Here is a 23,162-nt window from a genome sequence, read left to right on the forward strand (position 1 = left end):
CAATATCATTATTATCTCAGCAATCTACACATAATACCCCATAATGACTTAAGTATTCAGACCCTTTGCTATGGATTCGAAATTGAGCTCAGGTGGATCCTTTTCCATTGATCATCTTTGAGATGTTTCTACAACTTGATTGGAGTCCACCTGTGGTAAATTCAATTGATTGGGCATGATTTGGAAAGGCACACACCCATCTATATAAGATCCCACAGTTGACAGTGCATGTCATAGCAAAAACCAAGCCATGAGGTTGAAGGAATTGTCCATAGTGCTCCGACACAGGATTGTGTTGAGGCACAGATCTGGGGATGGGTACCAAAACATTTCTGCTGCATTGAAGGTCCCCACGAACACAGTGGCCTCCATCATTCTTAAATGGAAGAAGTTTGGAACCACCAAGACTCTTCCGAGAGCTGGCCACCCAGCCAAACTGAGCAATCAGGGAGGTGACCAAGAACCAGATGGTCACACTGACAGAGCACTAGAATGACTCTGTGAAGATGGGAGAACCTTCCAAAAGGACAAACATCTCGGCAGCACTCCACCAATCAAGCCTTTATGGTAGAGTGGCCAGACGGAAGCCACTCCTCAGTAAAAGGCACATGACAGTCCGCTTGGAGTTTGCCAAAAGGCACATTAAGACTCTCATACCATCAGAAACAAGACTCTCTGGTCCGATGAAACCAAGATTGAACTCTTTGGCCTGAATGCCAAGTGTCACGTCTGGAGGAAACCTGGCATCTTCCCTACGGTCAAGCAGGATTTTGGCAGCATCATGCTGTGGGGATGTTTTTCAACAGCAGGGACTGGGAGACTAGTCAGGATCGAGGGATAGATGAACAGAGCAAAGTACAGAGAGATCTTTGATGAAAACCTGCTCCAGAGTGCTCAGGACCTCAGGCTGGGGTGAAGTTGCACCTTCCAACAGGACAACGACCCTAATTACACAGCCAAGACAATGCAGGAGTGGCTTCGGGATAAGTCTGAATGTACTTGAGTGGCCCAGCCACAATACATTTTTGAACAAGGCTGTAACGTAACAAAATGTGAAAAAAGTAATGGGGTCTGAATACTTTCCGAATGCACTGCATGTCACTCACACTGTAACTGCTCTCTCATCATACTCCAGGATCTGAGATACCTCCCAGTTACCAGAGGTCAGGTGGCGCATGTTGACCTCATCACCATTGAACTGGGCAGACACGAGATAAAAAAATAAAAAATAAAAGAAACGCCATTGTAGATGTAACCGATGTGAAATGGCTAGTTAGTTAGCGGTGGTGCGCGCTAATTGCGTTTCAATCGGTGACGTCACTCGCTCTGAGACTTGAAGTAGGGTTGCCCCTTGCGTTGCAAGGGCCGTGGCTTTTTGTGGCGCGATGGGTAACGATGCTTCGTGGTGTCAGTTGTTGATGTGTGCAAGGGTCCCTGGTTCGAGCCCAGGTTGGGGCGAAGAGAGGGACGGAACCTACACTGTTACATAGACTTAACATCAACTGCAGCTACACTCTAGACGCAACATAACCTTTCATTGAATAACAAAACCTAACCTAATTGCGTAAATGATTTGACTTCCTATATTACCACAACTATGACAGCTGAGCATCCTACCTGGTCAGATATCATGGCGATATGGTGGAATGACCCTTGTTCGCCATGTCTTATTGGCATGGTTAGGAAGAATGTATTCCCATCCTTGGAAAACACTGGCTCTTCATTCTGGAGGAAAAACGAGTGTAAACAACTGGTCAGACCAACAACTAAAAAGTCTTACATTTAATAGGCAGATTTTCTGGATTTGTTAGTTAGGCCCAAAAACTGAGACAAACAACTGGATAAGGCATTGCACAGTTGAAATGGTACTTCCCCTGTATCCCTTTCCAGTGAAAAAAGTATTATACAATAGGGAGCTAAAGAAAACATAACATTTTCTATGGATTGCACTGAAATTGTGAAATACCCGTGTAATAACTATATAATGAACCTTATGCAGGCTTACCTGACAATCAAGCCACTTCTCTGATGTCATCACATGTTTCTGAGGAGGAAGGGTATGTGTGACTGTGCTTTTCAAGCCATTAACTGACATGGACAACCCATCTGACCTCTCACAGTGCAAAGACAGTAACGTGTATGCAAACCTTTACACACGCCCCCATAGCGACCTCACATAGAGAAAGTATGGAGGTGTTCTGGGCTCGGTTCAACCAGCGCACCGCGATCTTCTCCTCTGTGACCCATTTTACCATGGTAATGTAGTAGTCACTAAGGGGAAAGACAAGAAACAACGTTTCATGTAGCAAATTCTAAATTACACGTTGTATTGGAGTTGCATTTTTTATTTATTGTTGTTCTTTTCAGTGTACAAGTGAACAGTGTTAGACAGTTACCTTTTCTCAAAGCTATTGGGAGGTCGCAGTTCAGTTGTCTGGGATCCCCCATCCAAGGTGACAACGTAAAGTTTAACTGTGGGATTGACCTTCCCCACCTAAATCACAATAGAAAATTCACATGCACTATTACACATTGTTAGGTTCTTATATTTCAGAGTAAATAACTCACGGACACTAGAGAAGCTTTAACCAAGTTTAATTCTTCCCAAAGGGTTGACACAGCTGTATTCAGACAGAAAACCATTTCTCACTATCACAGTTATATACATCCCACTTAAGACACTCCTCCTTCTCTCCAATCCTTACATTTTATGGTTCATCAGGAAGAAGGTAACCAGATACTAAACCCTGATTAGTCACTTAAAGGGGAACTGACCTCACCTCCTGACCTCAACCCCTCCTTCCCCTAGTCCACAGATGTCCATCTGTCTCCCCTATCTCAACCTGTTGCTCTCCTCCCTTCCACCCAACACATTCCAAAGTCTTCCTACAGAGAACCCTTTACTTCTGACATAAAAACCAGTCTCTTTCACCCTTCTATTCTAGGCTTCTTCTCTATCATTTGTAACCCTCTCACCAAGCTCGAATATGACTCTTACAATATTAACTTATGTAGAGTATCTCAACAGCATGGGATGTTAGGTGAGAAGGACATCTCCGATAAGAATTCCTATTGTAAACTATCAAGGGTTATGACAATAGGGTATTAACTTCAGATTAAATGATTATAGGTTTCTGTTATTGAATAAGGATAAACTATCCCATGCATTAAATTAAATTGAACCAATTAATGACTCCACCAAGGCAACATACATAAGGTTCCATATGTGTATTAAAACATTTTCAAACACATTTTCAGACACAACATCAAAAGAAATAAAAAATAATAAACCCCAATGAGTCGTGCACAACCCGTGTCCAAATTATTTCAAGTTTGCTTAAATAAACCGTTGGCGTGCATTGGAGCTAAAAAAAAAATGAGGACACCCAAAAATATCCAGAAGCAGCTCACGTTGTGGTTACTCACTACTTAGTAGATATACCCTCAGCGAAGTATGGCAGTTCCATGCAGGTTTCCTCACAAAGTCCAAGGCAAGCACAGCTACCCATACAGACAATACTCCTTAGCCGTAACCGATATCCCATGGGAACATGAACTTGTTAACCTCTATGGGCTAGGTGGGACGCTAGCGTGCCACCCGTGGTGCACTCCATCAACAGCAGGTGCATTTCAAGAGCGGCAAATTTGAATCCAAATAAATGTCAAAATTCAAATTTTTCAAACATACAACTATTTTACACCCTTTGAAAGATAAACATCTCCTTAATCTAACCACGTTTTACGATTTCAAAAAGGTTTTACGGCGAAAGCATAAATTTTGAGTATGTTAGGACAGTACATTTACAAGAGTTGTGTGTAATGTTTTGTCGATTCAAAGACAGGGTCACCAAAACCATAAAACCAGCTAAAATGATGCACTAACCTTTTACAATCTCCATCAGATGACACTCCTAGGACATTATGTTAGACAATGCATGCATTTTTAGTTCTATCAAGTTCATATTTATATCCAAAAACAGCGTTTTACTATGGCATTGATGTTGAGGAAATCGTTTCCCTCCAATAACCGGCAGTCAGCGTCACAAATTAAATAATTAAAATTAGAAAACATTGGTAAAATATTATATTGTCATTTAAAGAATTATAGATTTACATCTCTTGAACGCAATCAACTTGCCAGATTTAAAAATAACCTTACTGGGAAATCACACTTTGCAATAATCTGAGCACTGCGCCCAGAAAAATACGCGTTGCGATACAGACTAGACGTCATGTTGGGGAGATCTAAAATCGAAAATACTATGTAAATAATCCATTACCTTTGATTCTCTTCATCAGATGTCACTTCCAGGTATCACAGGTCCATAACGAATGTAGTTTTGTTCAAAAAAGCTCATCATTTATGTCCAAAAATCTCCGTCTTGTTAGCACATGATCTAAGCCAGCCGGACTTCTCGTCATGAACGAGGGGAAAAAATATATTTACGTTCGTTCAAACATGTCAAACGTTGTATAGCATAAATCATTAGGGCCTTTTTAACCAGAACATGAATAATATTCAAGGTGGACGAATGCATACTCTTTTATAACGTATTGGAACGAGGGTACCCAACATGAACTCGCGCGCCAGGTGTCTAATGGGACATCATCGTTCCATGGCTCTTGTTCGGTCAGATCTCCCTCCAGAAGACTCAAAACACTTTGTAAAGGCTGGTGACATCTAGTGGAAGCAATAGGAAGTGCCAAAATATTCCTCAGCCCCTGTGCTTTTCAATGGGATAGGTTTAAAGGTAATACAACACATCAGGTATCCACTTCCTGTCAGAAAATGTCTCAGGGTTTTGCCTGCCAAATGAGTTCTGTAATACTCACAGACACCATTCAAACAGTTTTAGAAACTTTAGAGTGTTTTCTATCCATATATAATAAGTATATGCATATTCTAGTTACTGGGTAGGATTAGTAACCAGATTAAATCGGGTACATTTTTTTTATCCAGACGTGCAAATGCTGCCCCCTAGCCCTAACAGGTTTTAAAAGCTTCCCAAGCAATTATCTCCCGGTGTCACACGATGCTAGGCTAACCACAAGGCTGGCAAATACCTCCACGACGAGACCGTAGCTTCAGTCTTTACTAAGTTAACAAAATTATAACAGCTCTTTTCTCAAATAAAATTGGTATTTCCCTTCATGTCTTAGTAGGTATGGGTTTTGTTCTAGTTCTGTCGTCTTCTTTTATAATTTTTCTTCACCAATGGTCCTAATGTAAAACGTCCATCCTCTTATCAACGTCTTTTTCCCTCTCTTTTTTTCCAGGCCTCCCGTTAACCAGGTCAACTCCCATTGGCCACAACTTATCAAGCGACCTTATTGGTCAAAACTTAAACTTCAAAGTAAACCAAACTATTCACTTATACATTAAATACATATTTCTTCAAAAAGCATAATGCATTAACAACATTACAGTTTAGGAGCAATTAAATCATCTTTTAAATATAATACCAATTAATTATAACAAATAAACTCAATACTTGGTTTAAACAAGAATAAACTCAATACCTAGTTCAAACAAGGGTATTACACATTTATTTAATATCTCAATGTTCAAAGTTTAGCCGATTCCAACAATGTCTTATAAGGATTATTGTTATACTGTACTGAATACTGTACTTTACAATAGAATTTGTGCTCCTCTAAGCTTAAAGCAGTCCGAGATTTCAGTGGTTTTCTCAAGAAACCATTTTCAAAGTGCTCAACCACCATTGAGAGCATGAAAAGCATGGACATGGTACATACCGTGGACATATTCTATACCTAGAAGGCATTTACAGTACGTGGTATACATCCCCTTATCTACAATATTCTGCCATAAATTTGTCATGTTTTGAAATGCCAGCATTCATATAAAGCACCTAAAATAATATAATGACCAGGGAGAGAGACAAATAGAGCAAATAACCACCTGGGCGCAAACTGATTTGATCAACGTTGTTTCAAAGTAATTTGTCAACGTGTAGTGAGGTTGAGTCTATATTTGAAACACCTTTGGATTTGCAAAAGTCAACAACCAGTACTGTATTAATTTAATTTCAGTCAGCGTATAAAACATTGAAATTAGGTTAAAACCTCAACTTTCAAACAATGACTTAACCTGACTAACAGTTTGTCACATCAATGAAATTTCAACGTAATCATCAAAACTACAGTATGTATAGGTTCAAATTGTGTTAAATTCCACTTAAAATGGCTCAGAACCTCACATACAATCCAACACAATTCATGTCATGTGGTGTTGTAAATAGGTTGAACATGTAACATCAGATCCATGTCACATTTTCATTATGTATTAGATTTGGAGATTTTTGCATATTTTCACTGTTTAAATCAACATATGTTTTTCATCCTTTATTCAAAATATATTGGGTGGTTGAAATTGTTTAATTTCATATTTGATTAGATATATTTTACTTGACCTTGTGTCAATGTTGATAGTAAAATGGTATGTGTGAATCAACATCAAATCAAATTTATTTATATAGCCCTTCGTACATCAGCTGATATCTCAAAGTGCTGTACAGAAACCCAGCCTAAAACCCCAAACAGCAAGCAATGCATGTGAAAGAAGCACGGTGGCTAGGAAAAACTCCCTAGGAAAAACTCCCTAGAAAGGCCAAAAACCTAGGAAGAAACCTAGAGAGGAACCAGGCTATGAGGGGTGGCCAGTCCTCTTCTGGCTGTTCCGGGTGGATATTATAACAGAACATGGTCAAGATGTTAAAATGTTCATAAATGACCAGCATGGTCAAATAATAATAATAATCATAGTAGTTGTCGAGGGTGCAACAAGCACGTCCGGTGAACAGGTCAGGGTTCCATAGCCACAGGCAGAACAGTTGAAACTGGAGCAGCAGCATGGCCAGGTGGACTGGGGACAGCAAGGAGTCATCATGCCAGGTAGTCCTGAGGCATGGTCCTAGGGCTCAGGTCCTCCGAGAGAAAGAAAGAAAGAGAGAAAGAGAGAATTAGAGAGAGCATATTTAAATTCACACAGGACACCGGATAAGACAAGAGAAATACTCCAGATGTAACAGACTGACCCTAGCCCCCCGACACATAAACTACTGCAGCATAAATACTGGAGGCTGAGACAGGAGGGATCAGAAGACACTGTGGCCCCATCCGATGATACCCCCGGACAGGGCCAAACAGGCAGGATATAACCCCACCCACTTTGCCAAAGCACAGCCCCCACACCACTAGAGGGCTGTCTCCAACCACCAACTTACCGTCCTAAGACAAGGCCGAGTATAGCCCACAAAGATCTCCGCCACGGCACAACCCAAGGGGGGGGCGCCAACCCAGACAGGAAGACCACGTCAGTGACTCAACCCACTCAAGTGACTCACCCCTCCCATGGACGGCAAGGAAGAACACCAGTAAGCCAGTGACTCAGCCCCTGTAATATGGTTAGAGGCAGAGAATCCCAACGTCATATCACAACCTAAATAGATACCTACGTATATTGAAATGAAATCTGAGGCCACAATTTACCTGTGGTAAATTCAATTGATTGGGCATGATTTGGAAAGGCAAACACCTGTCTATATAAGGTCCCATAGTCGACAGTGCATGTCAGAGCAAAAACCAAGCCATGAGGTCGAAGGAATTGTCCGTAGAGCTCCGTCCCAGGACTGTGTCGAGGCACAGATCTGGGGAAGTGTACCAAAACATTTCTGCAGCATTGAAGGTCCCCAAGAACACAGTTTTTGGCTTGGTTTTTGCTCTGACATCCATCAATCTTAAATGGAAGAATTTTGGATCCACCAAGACTCTTCCGAGAGCTGGCCACCCAGCCAAACTGAGCAATCGGGAGAGAAGGGCCTTGGTCAGGGAGGTGACCAAGATCCCGATGGTAACACTGAGTAACACTGAGGTTGGGAGAACCTTCCAGAAAGACAAACATCTCGGCAGCACTCCACCAATCAAGCCATTATGGTAGAGTGGCCAGAAGGAAGACATTTCTCAGTAAAAGGCACATGACAGCATGCTTGGAGTTTGCCAAAAGGCACATTAAGACTCTTAGACCATGAGAAACACAACTCTCTGGTCTGATGAAACCAAGATTGAACTATTTGGCCTGAATGCCAAGTGTCACGTCTGGAGGAAACTTGGCATCATCCTTATGGTGAAGCATGATTTTGGCAGCATCATGCTGTGGGTATGTTTTTCAGCGACAGGGATTGGGAGACTAGCCTACCTGTCTAAAATGGCACCGGAGCCGAAGGCAGACGTTTTACGTGCCCCCAACCGATTGTGTTTTTTTGTTCGTTTATCTGCGTTGTTTGTAACTTATTTTTGTAAATATTTTTGTACATAATGTTTCCGCTACCGTCTCTTATGACCAAAAATAACTTCTAGACATCATAACTGCGATTACTTACCACGGACTAGCAGAATCTTTTTTCTTCTGTCATGACTCTGACGAACAGTCCCCGACCCCAGTGACCTGCGTGAAGAGGAGGTTGAGAAAGAAAGGTCGAGGGGCGGGCGGCCTTCTGAGGAGTACGAGGCGATCGAATAAACCCCAATTCAACCTCAATTCTGCTCGCAAACATGCAATCTTTGAACAATAAAATGGACAGAGTTATGGGAAGATTAAACTACCAACGGGACATTAAAAACTGCAACATCTTATGCTTCACAGAGTCGTGGCTGAACGACGACAATATCAACATACAGCTGGCTGGTTATACGATGTACCGGCAGGATAGAACAGCGGCGTCTGGTAAGACAAGTGGCGGAGGTCTATGTATTTTTGTAAACAACAGCTGGTGCACGATATCTAAGGTAGTCTCAAGCCATTTGTCACGTCCTGACCAGTATAAGGGTTATTTGTTATTGTAGTTTGGTCAGGACGTGGCAGAGGGTATTTGTTTTATGTGGTTCGGGGGGGTGGTTTATTTAGTAGGGCGTTTGATTTATTATTTCCAGGTTTTTGGGTAATGTTCTATGTTTGTATTTCTATGTGGTCTCTGGTCTTTTGTATTTCTATGTCTGGTTTATTGGGGTTGGACTCTCAATTGGAAGCAGGTGTTTTCACGTTGCCTCTGATTGGGAGTCCTATATATGGGTATGTATTTGGTTTAGTGTTGGTGGGAGATTGTTTCTTGTTTTGCGTGTGTGAGCCTGACAAGAATGTTTTGTTGTTTGTGAGTTCTTCTTTTGTTATTTTGGTGTTTTCTTGGTTTTAAATAAATACAAGATGAGCATCCACATTCCTGCTGCGTTTTGGTCCTCCATTCCAGACGACAACCGTTACACCATTGCTTGCCTGAGGTAGAGTTTCTCATGATAAGCTGCAGACCACATTACCTACCGAGAGAGTTCTCATCTATATTCTTTGTAGCTGTTTACATACCACCACAGTCAGAGGCTGGCAGCAAGATAGGATTGAATGAGCTGTATTCCGCCATAAGCAAACAAAAAAACGCTCACCGAGAGGCAGTGCTCCTAGTAGCCGGGGACTTTAATGCAGGGAAACTTAAATCGGTTTTACCTAATTTCTATCAGCATGTGCAACAAGAGGGAAAATAACTATGGACCACCTATACTCCACACACAGAGATGCATAGAAAGCTCTCCCTTGCCCTCCATTTGCAAATCTGACCATAATTCTATCCTCCTGATTCCTGCTTACAAGCAAAAATTAAAGCAGGAAGCACCAGTGACGAGATCAATAAAAAAGTGGGAGATGAAGCAGATGCTAAGCTACAGGACTGTTTTGCTAGCACAGACTGGAATATGTTCCGGGATTCCTCCAATGGCATTGAGGAGTACACCACATCTGTCATTGGCTTCATCAATAAATGCATCGATGACGTCGTCCCCACAGTGACCGTACGTACATACCCCAACCAGAGATCATGGATTACAGGCAGCATCCACACTGAGCTAAAGGCTCGAGCTGCCGCTTTCAAGGAGCGGGACTTATAAGACCCGAAAGCTTATAAGAAACCCAGCTATGCCCTCTGACGAACAATCTAACATGCAAAGCATCAATGCAGGACTAAGAACGAGTCGTATTACACCAGCTCTGATGCTCGTCAGATGTGGTACGGCCTGCAAACCATTACAGACTACAAAGGGAAGCACAGCTGAGAGCTGCCCAGTGACACGAGCCTACTGGACGAGCTAAACTACTTCTATGCTGCTTCGCAGAAAATAACACTGAAACATGCATGAGAGCACCAGCTGTACTGGAAGACTGTGTGACCACGCTCTCCGCAGCCAATGTGAGTAAGACCTTTTAGACAGGTAAACATTCACAAGGCCACAGGGCCAGATGGATTACCAGGACGTGTACTGCGAGCATGGGCTGACCAACTAGCAAGTGTCTTCACTGATATTTTAAACCTTTCCCTGTCCGAGTCTGTAATACCAACATGTTTTCAGCAGACCACCATAGTGCCTGTGCCCAAGAACACTAAGGTAACCTGCCTAAATGACTACCGACACGTAGCACTCACGTCTGTAGCCATGAAGTGTTTTGAAAGGCTGGTCATGGCTCACATCAACACAATCATCCCAGAAACCCTAGACCCACTCCAAGTTGCATACCGCCCCAACAGATCCACAGATGATGCAGTCTCTATTGCACTCCACACTGCCCTTTCCCAACTGGACAGAAGGAACACCTATGTGAGAATGCTATTAATTGACTACAGCTCAACGTTCAACACCATAGTGCCCTCAAAGCTCATCAATAAGCTAAGGACCCTGGGACTAAACACCTCCCTCTGCAACTGGATCCTGGACCTCCTGACAGGCTGCCCACAGGTGGTAAGGGTAGGTAACAACACATCCACCACGCTGATCCTCAACACAGGGGCCCCTCAGGGGTGCGTGCTCATCCCCCTCCTGTACTCTTTGTTCTCTCATGACTGCACGACCAGGCACGACTCCAACACCATCATTAAATTTGGAGATGACTCAACAGTGGTAGTCCTGATCACCGACAACAACAAGACAGCTTATGGGTCCTCAGATCCTCAAAAGGTTCTACAGCTGCACCATCGAGAGCATCCTGACTGGTTGCATCACTGCCTGGTTTGGCAACTGCTCGGCCGCCGAGGGTAATGTGAACGGCCCAGTACATCACTGGGGCCAAGCTTCCTGCCATCCAGGACCTCTATACCAAGCGGTGTCCGAGAAAGGCCCTGAAATTGTTGAAGACTCCATCCACCCTAGTCATAGACTGTTCTCTCTGCTACCACACAGCAAGCGGTGCTGGAGCGCCAAGTCTATGTCCAAGAGGCTTCTAAACAGCTTCTACCCCCAAGACATGACTCCTAAATATCTAGTCAAATGGCTACCCAGACTATTCACATTGCCCCCCTCCCCTCTCCACACCTGCCACTCTCTGTTGTCATCTATGCATAGTCACTTTAATTAGCTCTACCTACATGTACATACTACCTCAACTAACCGGCACCCCCGTATATATTGTTATTATTTACTGCTCCTCTTTAATTACTTGTTACATTTATCTCTTATTCGTATCTGTATTTTTTCAAACTGCACTGTCGGTTAGGGGCTCGTAAGTAAGCATTTCACTGTAAGGTCTACACCTGTTGTATTCGGCGCATGTGACTAATAAAATTTGATTTGATTTGATTCATCAGGTTCAAGGCAAAGATTAACAGAGCAAAGCACAGAGATCCTTGATGAAAACCTGCCCTAGAGCGCTCAGGACCTCAGCCTGGGGCAAAGGTTCACCTTCCAACAGAACAACAACCCCAATTACACAGCCAAGACAATGGGACAAGTCTCTGAATGTCCTTGAGTGTCTAAAAACCTGTTTCAGCTTCGTCATTATGGGGTATTGTGTGTAGATTGATGAGGAAAAAACAACAATTAACAACATTTTGGAATAAGGCTGTAACGAAACAAAAAGTGAAAAGGGCAAAGGGTCTGAATACTTTCACTGTGAGAGCAAGTCTACCATCAAAATACTTACATGTATGTACCCTGCTTATCTTCGGAAACAAGCTGTGTTTGTTTCTGCTGAGCTATCATGTCAACACATTTGGATACTCATCAGCTTCCATACACATTTTTGTAGGTATGATTTACCTTAATAACACTGAGTAGTTGAAAGTATCTCCTCTAACTGTTTAAACAAGCTATGTGAAAGTAAATTCGGAGTGAGGTTGGGTTTATGTAGGCTACATTCAATGTAGTACATTGACATCTGATTTTCCCAAAGGACACTGCCATTTCAACGTATAGCTAGGTATAATATCATTGATTCATGATTGACCTTTAGAAGTAGTTGCCATTAGCCCTATAAATAGGATGCCAAATAGTAATAATAAAGTTTACCTTTGGATATTGTCTTTTATAAATATGTTATTCATAATTGTCACGTTCGTTTGTAGAAACGGACCAAGGCGCAGCGAATGTTGAGTTCCAAATTATTTATCAGAAAGTGAAACTTAGCAAAATACAAAACAATAAAGAATAAATGAACCGTGACTACAGAGAATGCTATGTGCACTAACTCAAATCATACAAACAATATCCCATAACCCACAGGTGGAAAAAATGCTACTTAAGTACGATCCCCTATTAGAGACAACGATAACCAGCTGCCTCTAATTGGGAATCATACAAATCACCAACATAGAAAATCAAACCTAGAACCGCACATAGAAATAAATAAACTAGATCAACCTCCAGTCACACCCTGACCTACTCTACCATAGAAAATAAGAGCTTTCTATGGTCAGGACGTGACAGTACCCCCCCAAAGGTGCGGACTCTGACCGCAAAACCTGAAACAAAAAGGGAGGGCTGGGGGGGTGTCTAGTGTCGGTGGCGGCTCTGGTGCAGGACGAAGAACCCTCTCATCCTGCGGATCCGCCAGCATTGGAGGCAGCTCTGGTGCAGGACAAAGAACCCCCCTCATCCTGCAGATCCGCCAGCATTGGAGGCGGCTCTGGTGCGGGACAAAGAACCCGCTCATCCCGCGGATCTGCCAGCTTTGGTGGCGGCTCTGGTGCGGGCCAAAGAACCCGCTCATCCTGCAGGTCCAGCCATGGACCCAGGCTGAACACTGTGCCTGGACTGGGCACCAACGCAGAAGAAGACTCTGGCCTTGGAGCTGGACTGGACGCTGTGCTTAAACTGAACATCGGCGCAGGGGAAGGCTCTGGCCATGGAGTGGGACTGGACGCTGTGCCTGGACTGGGCACCAACGCAGAAGAAGATTCTGGCCTTGAAGCTGGAGGTTCCGGGCCGTGGACCGTCTCAGGAGGTACCGGGCCGTGGACCGGACTGGGGACCGTCGCCGGAAGCTCTGGACTGGGGACCGTCGCCGGAAGCTCTGGACTGGGGACCGTCGCCGGAAGCTCTGGACTGGGGACCGTCGCCGGAAGCTCTGGACTGGGGACCGTCGCCGGGAAGCTCTGGACTGGGGACCGTCGCCGGAAGCTCTGGAATGGGAAGGCGCACTGGAGGCCTGATGCATGGGGCCGGCACAGGTGGCACTAGACTGGTAACACGCACCTCAGGGCGAGTGCGGGGAGCAGGCACAGGACGTACCTGACTGAGGACACACACTTCAGGAAGAGTGCGAGGAGGAGGCACAGGATGTACTGGAATGGGAATGCGCACTGGAGGCCTAGTGCGTGGAGCCTGCGCAGGTGGCGCCAGACTGGTGACACTCACTTCAGGGCGAGTGCGGGGATCAGGCACAGGACGTACCTGACTGAGGACACGCACTTCAGGAAGAGTGCGAGGAGGAGGCACAGGATTACTGGAATGGGAATGCGCACTGGAGGCCTAGTGCATGGAGCCGGCGCAGGTGGTGCCAGACTGGTGACACTAACTTCAGGGCGAGTGCGGGGAGCAGGCACAGGACGTACCGGACTGGGGACACGCACTTCAGGGAGAGTGCGAGGAGGAGACACATGACGTACCGGACTGGAGAGGCGCCCTTGAGGCCAGAAACGTGGAACCGGTACAGGTTGCACCAGAATGCTAACCGGATCCTCTGGTCGGATGTTGAGCAGAACACACTTGCACAACATCTCTCTCATCTCACTCTCTCCCAACTTCGCCATTGCCTCCCTGACAGTCTCTGGCTCCTTCCTCTGCTCAGTCGCCAGCTCCATGTGCACCCCCCCAAAAAAACTTGGGGTTGTCCTTGAGCTTTCTGTAGCCGCAAACCCTGTCGTCGTCGCTGTCCTCCATTATCTCCTTCCCATGTCCATAAAGTCCTCCACTCCATTTTCTCCCGTGCCCAGAATCCCTGCTCCTCCTGGACACGCTGCTTGGTCCTGGTTTGATGGGATATTCTGTCACGTTCGTTTGTAGAAACGGACCAAGGCGCAGCGAATGTTGAGTTCCACAATATTTATTAGAAAGTGAAACTTAGCAAAATACAAAACAATAAAGAATAAACGAACCGTGAATACAGAGATTGCTATGTGCACTAACTCAAATCATACAAACAATATCCCATAACCCACAGGTGGAAAAAAATGCTACTTAAGTATGATCCCGAATTAGAGACAACGATAACCAGCTGCCTCTAATTGGGAATCATACAAATCACCAACATAGAAAAATCAAACCTAGAACCCCACATAGAAATAAATAAACTAGATCAACCTCCAGTCACGCCCTGACCTACTCTACCATAGAAAATAACCACATCAAATCAAATTTATTTATATAGCCCTTCTTACATCAGCTGATATCTCAAAGTGCTGTACAGAAACCCAGCCTAAAACCCCAAACAGCAAGCAATGCAGGTGTAGAAGCACGGTGGCTAGGAAAAACTCCCTAGAAAGGTCAAAACCTAGGAAGAAACCTAGAGAGGAACCAGGCTATGAGGGGTGGCCAGTCCTCTTCTGGCTGTGCCGGGTGGAGATTATAACAGCACATGGCCTAGATGTTCAAATGTTCATAAATGACCTGCATTGTCAAATAATAATAATCATAGTAGTTGTCGAGGGTGCAACAAGTCAGTAACACAAGAGTAAGTGTCAGTTGGCTTTTTCATAGCCGATCTTTGAGAGTATCTCTACCGCTCCTGCTGTCTCTAGAGAATTGAAAACAGCAGGTCTGGGACAGGTAGCACGTCCAGTGAACAGGTCAGGGTTCCTGCAGGTCTGGGACAACAGCAGGTCTGGGACACGTCCGGTGAACAGGTTAGGGTTCCATAGCTGCAGGCAGAACAGTTGGAACTGGAGGAGCAGCACGGCCAGGTGAACTGGGGACAGCAAGGAGTCATCAAGCTAGGTAGTCCTGAGGCATGGTCCTAGGGCTCAGGTCCTCCGAGAGAGAGAAAGAAAGAAAGAGAAAGAGAGAATTAGAGAGAGCATATTTAAATTCACACAGGACACCGGAAAAGACAAGAGAAATACTCCAGATGTGACAGACTGACCCTAGCCCCCCGACACATAAACTACTGCAGCATAAATACTGGAGGCTGAAACAGGAGGGGTCAGGAGACACTGTGGCCCCAACCGATGAAACCCCCGGACAAGGCCAAATAGCTTTCTATGGTCAGGACGTGACAATAATATCCACTGAGTGTACAAAACGTTTAGAAACTGTTGAGTGTGAAAACCCAGCAACGTTGCAGTTCTTGACACAAACCGGTGGACCTGGCACCTACTACAATACCCCATTCAAAGGAACTTAAATAATTTGTCTTGCCTTTTCACTGTCTGAATGGCACACGTACACAATCCATGTCTCAATTGTCAAGGCTTGAAAATCCTTTAACCTGTCTCCTCCCCTTTATCTACACTGGTTGAAGTGGATTTAATATGTGACATCAAAAAGGATCATAGCTTTCACCTGGATTCACCTGGTCAGTCTATGTCATGGAAAGGTCAATGTTTTGTACACTCAGTGTATATGGATAAGACAATATCTAAATGTAAATGTTACCTATATCAATATCATGAATTCTGTTTGGTAATTTACATCTGCGTCTTGTCGACCTGTTCGCGACGTCATCTGACAGCTGCATCCGATTGGCCTGATTGCCTTAGTATGGGTAGCCTACGATAATTAGCATGGAGCACAACCAATTTCAAGCTAATCAAACCCTGTGGAGAAGAAAACAATCGCTGAAGAGGTACGACGCAATCATTTTGTCACTTATAAATGAAAATGGAATTTGGGTGGTACATGTGTGGAGCTGGCATCTTGGGCTAATGAAAACAACCTCACCAGGGGTGCAGTAAGTAGTTTATATGTAATTCTCAGAGAAGGGGGGCGTAGTGTTCCACACACTATGCATACACCCAGAGAGCACACTGTTGAGAAATGTAAGGGTAACTATGCATATTTTGGTGTTGAGCAGGGTATGGTGAAGACTGGTAGAGCGTCCAGATTTCATTGAGGATTTAATAGATTTGAAAATCAAAGTTGGTGGTTCCTCTCTTCTAGCTGCCAACTTTGGCTTGTTTTATGCAGCTTTAATGATTTACATCCCTTTGTTGTTGCCTTATTCTCTGGAGAGGCTAAGCCAGTTCCGGTGGATGATTACCTGAGTGATGTCCTATTTGTGTTGAAGGTGATCCTGGATTCAGGTATCAATCTCACAAATTATCATTACCATGACACAATCAAAGCTTTTCTTTGTGATGTACCAGTGCGAGCCATGCCAAAATCCATCAAATCCCATACTGGATATTTTGCTTGGATTTCAGGGTTTCCATTAGATTATATGCATATGATGTGCCTAGGTGTCATGAGGATGTTGATTTTCCTTAAATCAGGCCCACACAGTGATTCTTGGTAGTCTTAAACAAATCTACTTTGAAACAAAGTATACACCTCACATGTGGTTATGGACTTTAAAAAATGAAGGCACCTGTACCAAGTCAGAGTTGAAATCACAGAAGACTGATAACAAAACTTTGACATAGAAACACTGGATTTATGTTGGGTTTTTAAAATAATCTTTATTAAATATGAAAATTATGAAAAATATGATTTACATATGTGGTGGAATTATTCTAATCAAAAGGAGAGATTTTTTTAATTTCTCCTAATCAAGTAAACGTTATTATGTAATTACTGCAATAATGGAGCTTTTGTTGAGAGCCCAACCAGCAGGACTAAGCCACAGCATTTTATAGCACAGTCCATCCTCCTGGATGTTCATTTCAAATCACAGACGAGAGAATTTATACAAAAAGGTACATTTTGCTCTCATATCTGCCTCGTAAATGTACGCTTCCTTGTACAAAAATACTAATGCAACCAAGAGTACTAAATCTCTTTCTTTAACCTGTTGGGGGTAGGGGGCAGTATTGACACGGCCGGATAAAAAACGTACCCGATTTAATCTGGTTACTACTCCTGCCCAGTAACTAGAATATGCATATATTTATTGGCTTTGGATAGAAAACACCCTAAAGTTTCTAAAACTGTTTGAATGGTGTCTGTGAGTATAACAGAACTCATATGGCAGGCAAAAACCTGAGAAGATTCATTACAGGAAGTGGCCTGTCTGACAAGTTGTTGTTCATTGAAGACTGAGGATATTTGCTGTAACGTGACACTTCCTACGGCTCCCATAAACTCTCAGAGCCCGGGAAAAAGCTGAATGATATCGAGGCAGCCCCAGGCTGAAACACATTTACGCTTTTGGCAAGTGGCCGATCAGAGGACAATGGGCTTAGGCGCATGCACGAGTCGACCCCGTGCTTTATTTTCTTTCCTCTTTTTACCTAAACGCAGATTCCCGGTCGGAATATTATCGCTTTTTTACGAGAAAAATGGCATAAAAATTGATTTTAAACAGCTTTTGACATGCTTCGAAGTACGGTAATGGAATATTTCGAATTTTTTTTGTCACGAAATGCGCCATGCTCATCACCCTTATTTACCGTTTCGGATAGTGTCTTGAACGCACGAACAAAACGCCGCTATTTGGATATAACAATGGATTATTTGGGACCAAACCAACATTTGTTATTGAAGTAGAAGTCCTGGGAGTGCATTCTGACGAAGAACACCAAAGGTAATCAAACTTTTCTAATAGTAAATCTGACTTTGGTGAGTGCTAAACTTGCTGGGTGTCTAAATAGCTAGCCCTGTGATGCCGGGCTATCTACTGAGAATATTGCAAAATGTTCTTTCACCGAAAAGCTATTTTAAAATCGGACATATCGAGTGCATAGAGGAGTTCTGTATCTATAATTCTTAAAATAATTGTTATGCTTTTTGTGAACGTTTATCGTGAGTAATTTAGTAAATTCACCGGCAGTGTTCGGTGGGAATGCTAGTCACATGCTAGTCACCTGCTAATGTAAAAAGCTGGTTTTTGATATAAATATGAACTTGATTGAACAGACATGCATGTATTGTATAACATAATGTCCTAAGATTGTCATCTGATGAAGATCATCAAAGGTTAGTGCTGCATTTAGCTGTGGTTTGGGTTTATGTGACAAAAATGGGTGTCTGATTATTTCTGGCTGGGTACTCTGCTGACATAATCTAATGTTTTGCTTTCGTTGTAAAGCCTTTTTGAAATCGGACAGTGTGGTTAGATTAACGATAGTCTTGTCTTTAAAATGCTGTAAAATAGTCATATGTTTGAGAAATTGAAGTAATAGCATTTCTAAGGTAATTGAATAACGCGCCACAGGATTCCACTGGCTGTTACGTAGGTGGGACGATTTCGTCCCGCCGGCCCTAGAGAAGTTAAAGAAACTGGAGATTGTTTCTCCCTGTTACCGACAGACAGGCACACAGACACTAAGCATGGAATGTTGTCTTATCACCAATCCATCGTAAACCTACTGTCAGTGTTGAATCTCCCAGAGGCCCATCTTCAGTCCACACACACTGATGAGTGTCCTAAAAAAAATATGTATTCTGTTGCATAAAACCATTTTATGCAATAACAGTATTATAACATAATCTTGTAATTTCTGTTCTCACACATTCCACCCATGAGGCCAAAGATGGTTATTTTGGTCATTGACTGCAGGAAAGGGCTACACGAGGCCCTATAACATGCAGACTGTCTTCCTTTCAGAAAACCAAGTTGTCATAGGCTCTGACCTCTTTTCGAGGCATATTGCCAAAAGATTTTGCCCTACAACCTCGGTCACTGGCAGAACTTGACCGATGGAAGGCAACTGAGTAAAGGCAGTTTGTTATACACAGGTCCCATAGTATTGAAGGATGCTGTTTACAAAAAAGTCTCACTACTTTGTTCCTCAGTGTAGTCATGTTCATTTTGCTATATTCAAATGATGAAAGAAGGAGGCATTACTTTGATTATGCCAAACAGCTGCTGATTCACTTTGTTGAGATGAGCAAGAGTATCTATGGTGATACATTTACAGTGTCACTTGGCAGATTGTTGAATTTCACAACTGCTCACTCAATTACCTTAATTGCTTTGAGTATGAGAACCCTTTGCAGTCGCTTAAATGTGCCATCAAAAGCCCACAAACCATTGGTACAAGTGATGAGGCGACTGTCTGCATCAAGCCAAGTGAAACATACTGCCAAGAACACCCAACCATACATGAAGAATAAAATGTGAGATGGTTGCTTCCTCCTGGACAAATATGCATTTGTCAAAGAAAAAGGAGACAATGGATACCTTGTCTGTGATGTCATTCATCATACTCAAACTGACAACTTTATTTTTCCATTTGCGTCCAAAGACTTCAATATCGCAAGTATCTCAAATGTCCGCAAATGCGAAATAATTTTTATCATCCCGAGGACCTCATCAGCAAGGCTGTGTCTGCCCTATCATAGGCACTACATAGTGATCCCTATATTGCACAGTTTTGCCAAGTAAAACCATATGTATTTGAATAGTTTGGTTTGCAATTATGAATGAAATGCAGTGTGGATGGACAATGAGAAAGAAGTAGGTGTTATTCCAAAGCACTGGATCAAAGTCCAAACTGTGGTGGCCCCCAAATAAATATGACGCAATAAAGGATTGGTCCGCACCCTCTCTGAAATGGAAGTCATTTCAGCTTCTGAGGATTAAACCAATATCCGGTAAATAGCAGATACATTATAAACTGAACAAAAATATAAACGCGACAATTTCAAACATTTTACAGAGTTACACTTCATAGAAGGAAATCAGTCAATTAAATTCATTAGGCCCTAATCTATGGATTTCACATGACTGAGCAGGAGTGCACTCATGAGTGTGCCTGGGAGGGCATAGGCCCAACCACTTGGGAGCCAGGCCCAGCCAATCAGAATTAGTTGTTCCCCACAAATGGGATTTATTATGTACAAAAATATTCCTCAGCCACCCCCCCCCCCAGGCCCTGGACTACCTGTGCTGGTGTGATGACATGTGGTCTGCGGTTGTGAGGCTGGCTGGATGTACTGCCAAATTCTTTAAAACGGAGGCGGCTTATGGTAGAGAAATTAACATTCCATTATCTGGCAACAGCTCTGGTGGACATTCCTGCAGTCAGCATACCAATTGCACACTCCCTCAAAACTTGAGACAATATGTAGCTTTTTGATATGCCACACCTGTCAGGTGGATGGATTATCTTGGCAAATGAGAAATGCCCACTAACAGGGATGTAAACACATTTGTGCACAATGTGAGAAATAAGCTTTTTGTGCATCTGGAGCATTTCTGGGATATTTTATTTTAGCTCATATTGCATTTATATTTTTTGTTCAGTATACTTAAATGCAATAAATAAAAACCTGTGGTTGTTAAACATGACTGTTCACTTGTTCGAACCCTCACCCCAACATTCAGAATCAAAGCGGCAATGTGAAGACGTAGAAATCACTGTAGCCAGTGAAGTGGAGATCTCTAAGAGAAACCGAAAGATCTACATTCAAAGGATTTATAACTGGTATGTTTAAACACACATTGACAGTTTTTGACCATTAAAAATACTTTTGCATGGTTTTTATTCTGTATATCGTTGTGTGTTTACAATCGCATGAGGAATGTGATCTCCAGCCATTACTGCCTCCAAGTTATATAAGTATGGTAACCTGCCATGCTGATTACTGTGTCCCTAAATCCTAGCCACTGAATTACCACGTTGCCTTTAAAAAGACTTCAAGGACCTTTTACCGTATTACTTTAACTTATCCTTTCAAATCTACAAGCGTATGGCTAGTGGGAAGGTAAACTTAACCCAGATGGAGTCACCTCTTTCACCATTGTTAGTGTACTGAAACTGAGCGGAAATTTTTCATGTTGTAGAATTTTGGTTTATGGTTTGGTAATGTATTTGGGTTGACTTTAAAAGTCTTCTTCCACTTCAACAAAATGCAATGGGCCTGCAGAAATGTGTGTGTGTGAAGGGGCAGCTAACTTCATACAATTCTACACATTTTGCCATGAGGCTGAGAGAAGTTAGTATTTTACTTTTAAATAGGTGTGTTGACTAAGGCTGGGTGATATCAAATTAATTTGAATTCATGTATTAGCGCAATGTTCCAAATGCCTGTATTGCAAGAAAATGTATAATTTTATTAGTGTTTGTCTTTTTAATCTCATCTCCTTCACTCCTGTGCTGTGTGCACTGTGCACCTTCTGACTAGCACACAGATACCAAGCCCCTCCCCCTGCCACTCACAACAACAAAGATGAAAGATCACTTCTTATCTTCTGACAACAGCAGTTTCAACTCACTATTTGATGTTTGGCCCAACAGAAATCGGTCTATTTTTTTCCCCTTCTAACGATAACCTTTTTTTATGTTTCAACTCCCAACATGTAGAACAGAGCAGACCCTACTGAAACGAGAGTATCAATGAACATGACTGTGGAAAATTAATGCTCAGTTTGTCGCTCGCGGCATTGCGGCACCACAACATTACATCATTTTGCCACACATTGTTATGTGATCACTGTCTAGTCTGTGTTTTATGCAATTAGCATAAAAATACGCATTTATATAAATAATTGGCAACTCATTCTGAGAAATAACCATCTTAACCAGGTAGGCCACTTGATTAATATCTAAACAAATTGAACAGGCTGTGCTTACACAGTTGGACAGGTATTTTGGTATTTTATTAGGATCCCCATTAGCTGTTGCAAAAGCAGCAGCTGCTCTTCCTGGGGTCCACACAAAACATGACATAACACAGAACATTAATAGACAACAGCTCAAGGACAGTACTACATAAATAAAATAAAAATGACAAAAGGCACACAGCCTAAATATCGAGGTCAAATAGGGGAGAGGCGTTATTTTATCTGTTTTTTGAAACCAGGTTTACTGTTCACTTAAGCAATATGAGATGGAATTGAGTTCCATGCAATAACGGCTCTATATAATACTGTACTCTTTCTTGAATTTGTTCTGGATTTGGGGACTGTGAAAAGACCCCTGGTGGCATGTCTGGTGGGGTGTGTATGTCAGAGCTGTGTGTAAGTTGACTTTGCAAACAATGGGATTTTCAACACAATGTTTGTTATAAAAATAATTGATGCAGTCCGTCTCTCCCCAACTCTTAACCAAGAGAGACTGGCATGCATAGCACTTAAATCAGCCCTCTGATTACAATGAAAAGCAAGACATGCTGCTCTGTTCTGGGCCAGCTGCAGCTTAACAAGGTCTTCCTTGCAGCACTCGACCACACGACTGGACAATAATCAAGATAAGAAAAAAACTAGAGCGTGCAGGACTTGCTTTTTGGAGTGTGGTGTCAAAAAAGCAGAGCATCTCTTTATTAAGGACAGATCTCTCCCCATCTTCACAACCATTGAATCGATATACTTTGACCATGACAGTCCAAGCAATTTAGTCTAGAACTTAAGGAATGATTTGTACCAAATACAATGCTCTTAGTTTGAGAGATGTTCAGGACCAGTTTATTACTGGCCACCAATTCCAAAACAAACTGCATCTCTTTGTTAACCTGTTGGGTCTAGGGGGCAGCATTTGCACGTCTGGATAAAAAAAATGTACCCGATTTAATCTGGTTACTAATCCTACCCAGTAACTAGAATATGCATATACTTATTATATATGGATAGAAAACACTCTAAAGTTTCCAAAACTGTTTGAATGGTGTCTGTGAGTATAACAGAACTCATTTGGCAGGCAAAACCCTGAGACATTTTCTGACAGGAAGTGGATACCTGATGTGTTGTATTGACTTTAAACCTATCCCATTGAAAAACACAGGGGTTTAGGAAT

At 42.8% G+C, this 23,162-nt stretch overlaps 1 protein-coding gene across 1 annotated transcript in view; it reads right to left on the bottom strand.

Moving 5' to 3' along the window:
* The window catches only part of LOC123729587 (inactive dipeptidyl peptidase 10-like), a 207,426-nt gene that overhangs the window by 33,395 nt on the left and 150,869 nt on the right, over positions 1-23,162 (bottom strand). Inside the window, exons 10-14 of the mRNA XM_045704877.1 lie at positions 2,397-2,494; positions 2,148-2,271; positions 2,006-2,044; positions 1,618-1,725; positions 1,107-1,198 (exon numbers count right to left, since the gene is read on the bottom strand). Of these exons, the coding sequence (XP_045560833.1) occupies positions 1,107-1,198; positions 1,618-1,725; positions 2,006-2,044; positions 2,148-2,271; positions 2,397-2,494 (461 nt within the window). The remainder of the gene's footprint in view (positions 1-1,106; positions 1,199-1,617; positions 1,726-2,005; positions 2,045-2,147; positions 2,272-2,396; positions 2,495-23,162) is intronic.

This window comes from Salmo salar, chromosome ssa21 (genome assembly GCF_905237065.1).
Source record: "Salmo salar chromosome ssa21, Ssal_v3.1, whole genome shotgun sequence".
NCBI classification, from domain to species: domain Eukaryota; kingdom Metazoa; phylum Chordata; class Actinopteri; order Salmoniformes; family Salmonidae; genus Salmo; species Salmo salar.